Below are 11,110 nucleotides of genomic sequence, written 5' to 3'. Positions count from 1 at the left end.
ACAGACAGGGCTATGAAAGACATCTTTAAAAGTAAAGTTACTGTTAAAATAAAAAGATTATAGGTGATGTTTGTCAGCGTGCTAGCGTGCTTCACATCAACCTGACAATTTAACAAATAAAGTACATGTCTACGCGATATAGAAATAAGCTATTTAGGCTATTAACTAAGATATACAATTAATAACAGATAAATAAAAAGACGAAGGAAAACTTCAGATAGAGCAAAGCGCGCATAAAACTGAAATGTATATTGACTAACGCTGATACAAACAAATTGTACATAAGAAAGAGAAAACGCAGACACGGTGATGACATAAAAAGCTTATTAACCTCGGAGTCGATTACAACAAATTTGGTAAAATAAAGTTTTTATATGGTTTAAAGACATAATCTTTGCTCTTATAGTATAATAAAAGGGATGTTTCGATGGATGGATGTTTATTGAAAGATTTCAAATCTTCTAAACGTATGACGGGCGACAATTAGAAATATTGTTAATGTTAAAGTTTACATGGATGGATAGATGTTTGTTATTAGTAATATCTGTAGAACGATTGTATGGATCTCGATGAAATTTGGCGTAAATGTAGACCATTGTCTGGAAGTACACGTAGGCTATTTTCAAGTTTTTTTTTTAATTCAGCGCGGAGCAAGTCGGGCTAAAGCTATCAAAAGATTACATTACACCGAATAATGATGTCGCGGGTGTTTGTAGAAGCGTGTACTAGTTAGTGTACTTGTGTATCATCACAGGGGCTTTCGCTTAAATTATTTAACCTGTTTAAAGGAGTAGAATTTTGTGCCCAGCACACTCTTAAGACGCGAAGCGGAATTGCTCCTACTCGTCGCCAGCCTCTGAGTGGTCCTAATGTTGCACCGGGCAAGCGGGCTTTTCGTGCAGCTACTTGATTCAAGGTCGGAAATAAACTGAACTGATATCTTTATCACGATCAGTCAATAGTCAATAGGGTCCTCATCTGAGAGACCAGCAGATCGAATCATCATGAAATGGCGATGTCATTTCATGATGATTCGATCGCGGAGTGTTAGCGGTTGAGCGTTGTTCGTCGAGCGGTCGGTCTAGTTGTTGTTGCGGCGGCGCCGGGGGGCGGCGGGCGGCGGGCGGCCGGCGGAGATGCGATAAGGAGCGCCCGCGCTGACCCCGCGTCGCGCGCCCCTCGCGCCTCGCATACCCGCGCGCTCTCCTCAGGACCCTTAACTCTTGAACCTTGAACCGTTGTGCTCCAAGATGCGACTGGGCAGAATCCCTACGGAAATCGGTTGTTGTCTTCGCCTACCTGTAACACTATCTTCGACGACTGCAAACTTAAATCTGATGTTATATAGGAATTTTGGGTTATGTTATGATCCTTATAATGTAACCTGTGCACTGATAGAGAGCATAACGTGCTAGTGGACAGCGGGCGTAGGGGGATAGAGGAGCGCGGGATGCAGTGCCCTCTGTAGCACCACAATTTTTAATCGATGGAAAAAATAGAACAATTCAGTTTTCCAATAGGTACGTACTTATACATATTTTTGTCCACGAGTCAAAACTAATAAAGAATAGTATAAATAAAGTTCCGTCATTAAAATTGTTTATACATCTTTATTATTATTCAGATAAGGATTTTTTTTAGTTTGAAGAGGTCATCAGTGAAGAGCAGATTACGCGTCAGGGCAGAGCGTGCGTGCGCAGCGGGCACGGCGGCACGCCGGCACGCCGGCACGCAGGCACGGCGCTAACAATAATTGCCATCACATTTAATAAATTAAAGTAATTTCTTGCTTTTAACTGATTTCGACGTTATTCTGCAATAAGGCGACTCGGTTTTCTCATCAGATATCTAAGGCTTACTGATGATTCGTGACCAGAGCGAAGTGTAAGCGCTGATCTGACGCGTCTTTTGCTAAATCAAACGTATCCTTCCTTACGATTACTACTTAATCTTATCCAAATTCAATGTAAGTAGAATAGACGAAAGCCATTTCACCCGTGATATCGAGCCGTAGTATAACGAATGCAACTCCTCCGTCCCGTCACGACGTCGCACTTTGTCCCCGCAGCCCCGCAGCTTCGCACTGGCCCTTTGCACCGTGTAACGGACGTTGTGAACAGTACATACATAAGAAATAAAAAAAAGGTTTTCACAAAAAGCAATTTCAAATCACTAAAATAACTTTTGTCTGTTATTTCTGTGATAACGCCTTTAATAATTTATGATGTATTTTATCACTGTGAGAGTGAGGCGCGGGGCGCGGGGCGTGGGGCGCGGGGCGCGGGTCGGGACTGCGGTTTAGTTACAAGTTTCACTACAGGTACCACGATTTGTTAACACTTTAGAAGCGACATAATTTTGATATCGTTGGCTCATTACAATCGAATCGAAGTCTCGAAGCTCAAGTCGAATCGTTTAAAGCTACGTAAACATACACGTTCTCGAATATTCTCTGATGAGTGTGCGTCTCGGAGACCTAGTTTTATAACTCTTTTCCTTCTCATCTGTTTCTTATAAGAAAAGAGCTGCAGAATATTTAATGGATGCATAGAAAGCGGAAATATTAACTTCTGTGCGGCTCCTCCTCCGTCGATTAAAGGTAGTATTTACAATTGCATCTCCAAATGCGGATGTCGCTATGTCTGCGAATTTATGTGACCGCTTAGTCGTTGGTCACTTTATAATTTAAAAAAAGTGTAAGATGTAGTAGATACCCGATCGGCGCGGCGATAGAAAAGTGCAGCAATCAAAAGTTGGCAATTATCGATAGATTGCCTTCTTGTGCTGTCAGTCGCTATTTGACTGCGCGAGTACGCGTACGTCCCTTACAAAACGACAACAATATCAGTAATGCGTTGTTTCACAAGAGATGGCATGCATTCTCAAAACGACTAACGTTCTCGTTGTAAATTGCTTTATATCCATAATTTAAACTTAACTTGACAAAATGGAGACTAAATGTGTTAAGAGCAAAACTGTAACAAATGATTTACGACCCTAGTGCATTGTCATAAGGTATATATTTTTAAATGGCCTTATATTGAATAAGGACTGTTTTGAAATGGCACAACATGTGACGTCAGTGCCACATTTTACAATTGATTTTGTATGAATGTATTATTATATCGAATATTTGATGAACATATTTTGCGATAAAAATTATTTTATAATATGATTTGAACAAAGTGACCACAACAAAAGTAATGTAATAAAATGTCTCGGACCGTGTGTACACAGTCGTAGCGTTACTTCTCATTAGCCAGCCTAACGACCTCATCTATTAACTCATGTATTTATTATTTAACACTTGTTTGTATACCTAATGTTAAACAGAATGTAAATACTAAAATAATAGTTTTTAATCACCCTTATGCCTGCACATCGACATTTATGTGTGTTGTGCTTATTTTTTTATACGGGAGTGAATGTGTTGGGCAGTCAGAGATGGGAGCTACATGTCCGGCTTGTATAACAACGTAGGCACATAATTGCAAATGCCAAAGCTAAAGTCACGCTATCACCTCTCTAATCTGTGTGATAAGTGATTACTTTCACTGATCACACAAGTGACGTATCTTCGATTCAAACATATTATTATGTCAGTTTTTAAGATTCTTATTAAGTTTTTAAGAAGAAAAACTATGCTCCGTTGAAATATTTACAGCCGTGCTAATCAAATCTTATCCCTCAAACAAGCAAAACCCTTCCGTCTATAGCTCCATTGCTCTATTGTAATACTGTTGTTGTTGACACTGGAGAGTGGGAACAAACATATGGGTAGAACATATTGGAATGGTTACATCAAATTCTCAATTTATGACTCCTTCTTTACCTATATCGGATTCCCAGGCGCATATTCTTTGCGAACTATATTTTAAGTTCGAGATCTTTGCATCTGTAGTAGGTATAGTTCATTTATATTGTCAAAGACAAGACCGTAATACATGCTTCAGCAATTTATTGTTCCTCCTTTACCCCCAAATTCAGTTGTCGTCCTAAGGTTATAGTTATTGGCAAATTAGCTGCAGCATGCAGTCGTAGGACAGATCGACCACCAGGACACCGCCACCACACTGCGACTCTCAGCAGCGGCGAGCGATCATTTTAATCAGCGATATAGCAATATATAACTTAACGTATTCTGATTTACTCGTTATAATTGAATGGAGCATGCGTTCGTAGCGCTGAGCGCAGAGCAGCACGCCTGCCTGCGGGGCGGCGGGGCGGCGGGCGGCGGGCTGCGGGCGGCGGGGCGGCGGGCTGCGCGTTGATAACGCATGACCTCCGCTCCGCGCTTCGAAATATTAATATCTTATTTATTTAACCGTTCTCTGTCCGCCACCCGCGCCCCCCCCTCGCGCCCCCCTACGGCCCGTCCTCGCCGCAGTCAGCCCAACTTACTAGCGGACTGTTTATCGATGAAATGGAAATGTTATTGTTTGATGTTTGCAACGTGGTTTGACCGAGTCGGCTTGCGGTGAGGGCGACACAGGCGAGCGGGGAGCGGGGAGCGGAGCGCACAGGCGTTCACGCTTCGATTAATTAGCTCGTTACTGGTTACAGTTTTACTTCGGCTGACTTTGTATGTTGCTCATACACTCACACATATGTAGATGCCAAATCCCTACTCAGAATCTATATAACGAGAGTAGTAGAAAGTAAGAAGTATATTTTGAGTCTGAAAAATAGGACTTTTATCAATTTTTATGAAGCGTCGAAACAGCTAATGGGATACTACGATATCTTATATGGAAAAGGCAATGCCACGTTGCGAGGCGTAAGGTCGTGCACCGCGCTGACAACGCACGAACACCGCGCCGACACCGCGCTGACACGGCGCTGGCACCGCGCAAGCACCGTGGCGCTGCCCGACGAGCGCGGGCGGCAGCGTGATCGGCGGGAGCTCACCGAATCTGAGGTTCACATTCCCGGAACACGAGTCATTAGCTATTTCCGAGGCTCGTCAATCGCCGCTACAATAGCCACAATCTTTTGCACTAGCTTTCTAGATAAAGGTTCGCCCAGGTGAGTAATGCATTGTACGCGGGTAACAGGCGCGGGCGCGGGGCGCAGCAGGTACGCGTGACGTCACGCACTGCCACTCATCGCTTTGGCAATTAACGAATTCGCCTATTAACGGCTGCTTGGAACGCAAGAAGTTAGCGGGAAACAGGCTCGTGTAAAGAACATGTCGTACTCTTGTGTACAACGTACAGAAGTCTATTCCTGTTCCTCTTCCTACCTGCTTCCAGTGATAAACGTATACAAGGATTTAATGGAGCAGGGGATGGATGGAAATGGTCTTTTTTCTGTTCTCTCTGTTGTAAAGCTCGTTGCAGATGCCAATGGGTAGCGGTGACTTCGTTATTTTAACGACATCAGTAACCAAGTAGCCGCTTGCACGAATACCACCGAGAGGAAAAAAAGCGGATCACAAAAACTATCCCGATGGTCGTTTGTTCTTGCGATGACAAAAGTTGGGAAATGTTTTGACTCCACTAATCCAAACATACAAACGGATTAGGAAACACATGTCGGTGTTGTGACTCCGAGGCGAGTGGTGAGACGGCGGAGAGACAGCGGGGCGGCGACCGGGCTGCCTAACTCTGCGCCAGGGACGTCGTGCCGTGCGCGCCACGGGGCGCCGCCGCATCTCCGCTAATGCGATAAAATTTATAGGTTCTGGGGAACGTGGCAGCCGGCATGTGCCGACGTGCGACTCGACATCTTTATGCGCTCTTCACGGAAAACTTGTAAAATAACAATCGCGAGGTCGCGCTTTCGCGCCCGCTGAGCTGTAGCCGAAACTCCCGCCTCTCTGCACTCTGACCTCGACGACAGATTACATTTTTAATACATATCTAAAAGTTATTAATGTTCGAGCGCTTTTTTGTCACTAAATAAAAACTTTTCTTTATTACCGAGGAGCTCGTCATTTACTCGTGCTAGAGATTTAAAATAATTTTTATTTATATACGCATTTCATCTTACGCTTATCTTCGAGCATGTGCCATATAGACAAAAGATTTATTGGCCATATTTCATTTTCATCCAAGGATGTTCGCTTTATACATATGCATAACGTATTTATAAGATCGATCCGAGCCGGCCATAGGTGCAACGGCGGGCGGCGGGTGGCGGGCGGCGGGCGGCGGGCGAGAGCCGGACAAGACAAAGGATCGTATGTATAAATGGAGTTATAATGCGATCGCGTCCCCTCGCCCGGACCCGGGAGCCCATTGGTCGCCCGTCGAATAAAACTAGATCGGATGCGGCCGCATCGCGCCCCGCCACCCGCCACCCGCCGCGCCCCTCGACCCGCGCGCAGCGAGCGGCGGGCGCGCTCAGCGCTCAGTCGGCGCGCGCAGCGCCAGTGTACGCACGACCGTCGCGCGAGCAGCACGCCGCACCGCGCGGTACGTAGTGAACCAGTGAGCATGCTGCACGACGCCTGGCCCGGCGCCTGGCACCGCGCCGAAACCATCGAGCTGGACGCGCTCATCGCGGAGGTTAACAACAACTGTATGAAAGGTGAGTACCCGACCGTGGCTGTGCTCGCATCGCGCCACTTCAGACCCCATCATTAAGTGAAGCATCCAATGAATACCTTCGCTCCCCGAATCTAACACGACACGATCGGGTCCACTTCTGGACGTCCACCGTAAAGCAAAGCGGCGACGCTCCGAACGGCACGCGGCGAACACTCGGCGCGCGCAGCGGAGCGGAGCGTCGCCTGCGCGCAGACGGCGGGCGACTGGAGCGGAGAGCCGCGCGCCGCGCCCCGTGCCCCGTTGTACGACCAATGAGCGCGTGTTGCAGAGGGCGAGGCGGAGTGCGGCGACAGCCCGCCCCCGGCTGCCTGCTACCAGGAGCTGCGGCCGGCACACGCGCGCGACATGCAGCCCTACGCGCTGGACGAGCCGCTCTTCAAGGGCGAGTATGCGCGCGCGCGCAGCCCCGAGCGCAGCCCGCCGCGCCTACACTACGAGCCCTACGCACCCCCGCCCGCTTACGGCCACGAACACCACGGCGACGGGTAAGTACTGACCTAGCGACCTGCGCTAACGAGAGAAGGCTGTGTTATCGCAGTCATGCTTAAACTTGACATTTATGATTTGTCTAATATCACTGTTTTATTTTTAAAACGGTAATTTTTAAAAATGACGGTTATGAACAAGTTAGCCGAAATACTAATTCGCCTAACTTGTACACATGACATATGGGCGCGCTTCGACCGGGTTAGGTCTCGTTGTGCACGGAACAAGACGCGATAGCGACAATCTGGTGCTATCAGCTGCGATTGCGTTCATTGAGGCGATAGCAGCGCTCGTAGTACACACCGTGCTACCGCTCCCCACTCCCCGCTCCCGGCTCCCTCCCGCCTTCGGACTGCGGAGATGTCTTCTCGATTTGCTAAATACGTTGCATGAGTATTGGCGCGGTTCTCACGCCGCGGGACTTAGTACTAGTTACTAAAACCTTTTATCTCACTAACATTACAAATGCGATCGTTTAATTGGGTGTATGAATGAATGTTTGTTATTACGAAGGCATGTTCAGAACGGATCTTGCTGAAATTTTTCATTGGTATTAAAATAGTCTGGAAGAATGCATAGGCTACCTTCTAAGATTTTTTAATTCCGCAGCAACGAAGTCGCAGACAAAAGCTAGTATTTATCTTACTTCTTACTAATATAATAAATGCAAATTTTTAGATGGATGGATGGATGTTTGTTTGAAGGGTATCTCCGAAACGGCTGGACGGATCCCACTGAAAGTTGGCATAGATGTAGTACATAATGTGAAAGAACACATCGGCTATTTATTAAGTTTTTTAAACTCCATGCGGACGGAGTCGCGGTCAACTAACTATCAACCGTTCCTGCGAACTACGAAAGGATTAAACTGATCGTGACGACCGACCAATTTTGTCGCTGCGTGTAATTTGGTGAAACTTGATGAAGAGACTTGTAGTTGCTGTTGCTGTTGCGACATGCACTACTAGGTCGCATTGTTAGTACTTCTCTATAAATACCGTAAGTTTGAGTACTGTAAATGTATAAATCAAAATATTCTTAAATACCGAAGTAAAGATTGAGAAAAGCATTGCGTATAATGCGTGTGTAATGTCTGTCGCCAAATGTTGTATGTGTCGCGGATAATTGGGTTTTTCGGTTGCTTAAACAATTATTTATCAGAAATATATACATTGTATGTCACGGAATTATCTTTTCAATATAAAAATATCGTCACAAGTAACGTGTACAATGCAGTCCATTTTAATTGCTGTATCTGAAGGGTGAAGAGGTTACGGTGTGAAAACTACAGCAGAACATTTTATGCCACCACTGACATGTATTATATTTAGCATTTTTTTGGGCATCTACAAAGTACTCACCTTAGTTTGAGCAGTACATTAGAAGCGTAACATAAGTTCAGTGCGAGTTGTCCCTCAGCTGCGGCGTGCTGTTTGCTTGCCATTAGCCGTTAGTAATTAGGCTATTGTTTGCGCATTGTTACTGTACACAACACACAACACGATGTTCCGCGTCGCCCCGAAGCCTGCCTCCACGTTTGCTGTTTTAACAGACGAACGGATAGGTATAGTTCAGTCGGACGCGAAGCCCCGGAACGCCAAATTAGAAGTTTTGACGAACGAATGATGCGCCGCACTTATCAATATATCCTTGTGGCCGGCGCGGCTTAGGCGTGCAGCACACTGTTGCGAAAGCAAACTTAAGCAGTAGCGACCCCGATTTTATATAAACCAGAGACTGACGCGTTCGTTCCAGTGATTCCAGTGACCATTTTTCAAACCAATACGATTCGGGTTTTGTGAGGCCGTGTGTTAACGCGCTCGGCTCTCCTCATCCGAGACTAAGTCCTGTAAAAATATTTTCCGAGTACAACATCGTGGCGAATAAACAATTTATTTATTTATTTATTTATTTACATGGAAAACTTACAGCTATAATAATCTTATTAACTATAGACTAGACAACTGAGAGCCAATGACAAGTCTTCACTTATAACAATATTATATCTATAATGAGCAAACAAACAAGTATCGCTAGTATTAAACTATAGTAATATATAACAATGTAGTTAAAAACTAAAAATAAATAATTTATAAAATACTTGTTAGAAATAAACAAAGATTTTCCCTGTTTGTGCGATCTATCTCTATGCGAGGATGAGCGCTTTATTGTAATGATACATTTATTTAAGCGATGCAAAATGCAATTACAATTTACTACCAGATTCCAATGCCGTAATCTAGCAAAGTGTTTTTCGATTTTCGATGTACAGATGTTCATTTTATCTGACCTTCTTACTCTGAAGAAAAACATCGTGATGCAACCTGCACATGTCATATAACAACCAACACGCACTGCTCCAGCGTGGTCGACTGAGGCCCCTGTCTTAGGGTAGGTTTTGAGCTCCTCGGTGGGGACGTATAATGAGCCGATAATGAAACAAGACAAAGCGCGCGCGACACGTCGGCAGCTACGGGCCTTGGGATTCTGCGTCCATGATATGTTTGGCAAATGCTTACCGTAGGATTCCACTTTGACGATATTTTTATTTATGTCGTCGTCGTTATATATCGTCGTTATAAAGGAAGACAAGGTATTTACATCAACACATTACTTCCAACATATTACTTGGCATTTTAATACAACTTTTGCCTTGTTGAGATAGTAGAGCGTATCACAAGACGCCGCTGCCGCCGTACGTGTCTCCGCCTCTTTATTAATTCTTTAGTTAATTATTTTTGTATTTTTGCTTGATTGTGACCACGTTTTCCGCAATTAATGATTTCGCAAGTTAAAATATTACTTCACTGTATGCATGTATATTGCAATAACACGGCCCGCTGTCCGCTCTCACCTGTCACCTGTTTAGTATCCTCTGCCCGCTGCCCGGTGCCCTATATTCAGTGCCCGCTGCCCGGTGCCCTATGTTCAGTGCCCGCTGCCCGGTGCCCTATGTTCAGTGCCCGCTGCCCGGTGCCCTATGTTCAGTGCCCGCTGCCCGGTGCCCGCTTTCAGCATTCTTGTCACTTTGTATGTACAAGATGTATAATAATAAATTCGCATGTTACCTCCCAATTACAAGAACTTAATTTTCTTTTCGCTGCATACACATGTAATACGAGATAATTAAAAATTATGTTTACTGACTAAACAAATTACATTAAATAATTAAGTAAAACACATAATTTTTTTGGTAAAATAACAAAGATTCGAGAACGTGAGGCAAGAAGAACAATACAAGGCAACTAATAACATATATGTATTACGAGGAAAACGTTGCTCGCCGACATTACATTATTATTATAATACTAATTGCATTTTAACAACGACTGAGTCCAAGAGTAGGTACCTACTGCGAAAATGTTCATTGATCATTTGATATAATATAGATTATTTTATATGTAGATTGATTAACGTGAGATGTGAGAAATATGTAAACACGCGAGATGCAGATAGTGCATGTCGCGATGTGTTGCAACCATCGATAACGCTGCAGGCGACACCCGCGCCCCTCGCCCCTCGCCCCTCGCCCCTCGCCCCTCGCCCCACTCGAGGTCGTACCTTCATCGTCACCTCCCGAGAGTCCTGAGACTCGACATTGTCAAACTTAGACTAGATTAGGAGCTCACAAAGTAAGTGACTCGGCAGAGGCTCGCGCCGCCTGCGATTGTTTCACTATAACGAGCCTCCTCTATAATTTTGAGCGATGTTAATATAATAAGCCTCTTATTTAATAAGGCCAAGAGCTCGTGCTCGAGACGTTCCTGAATTCAATATTTTTTGGTAAATGCGTTCGCATCCCAACAACCCACTGTATTAGATGACTCGATGTTATATCGCATTTGCAGAATTAAATTGCTTCCCTTCCGATTTCTCAAGTATAGCGCCCGAGAGGTTACCATGTAAGATCTGAATGAATTGTCAAAGAACGTTGCGCGACACGTGCCGTGCGCCGCGGCGATATGTCACGTATAGTCGACACGGAACATGCGCATTGCACCTTTGGTTTGTGGTCATTATGAAGAGGATTCAAAGTGTAGCTCCCAGCGGTTAGCGGGGCGGGGCGGGGCGGG

General features: G+C 45.0%; 1 protein-coding gene across 1 annotated transcript in view; it reads left to right on the top strand.

Annotated features, from left to right (window-relative positions):
* The first annotated feature begins 6,350 nt into the window (after positions 1-6,350).
* Positions 6,351-11,110, top strand: part of Gata-beta (transcription factor BCFI) — a 16,909-nt gene continuing 12,149 nt past the window's right edge. Inside the window, exons 1-2 of the mRNA XM_013325705.1 lie at positions 6,351-6,531; positions 6,820-7,036. Of these exons, the coding sequence (XP_013181159.1) occupies positions 6,438-6,531; positions 6,820-7,036 (311 nt within the window). The 5' untranslated portion in view covers positions 6,351-6,437. The remainder of the gene's footprint in view (positions 6,532-6,819; positions 7,037-11,110) is intronic.

The sequence above is a fragment of the Papilio xuthus genome, unplaced genomic scaffold (assembly GCF_000836235.2).
Source record: "Papilio xuthus unplaced genomic scaffold, Pxut_1.1 DF824655.1, whole genome shotgun sequence".
Classification (NCBI taxonomy): Eukaryota; Metazoa; Arthropoda; class Insecta; order Lepidoptera; family Papilionidae; genus Papilio; species Papilio xuthus.
Note: the sequence above shows the minus strand (reverse complement) of the source record. Positions and strands in the feature narration are given on the sequence as shown.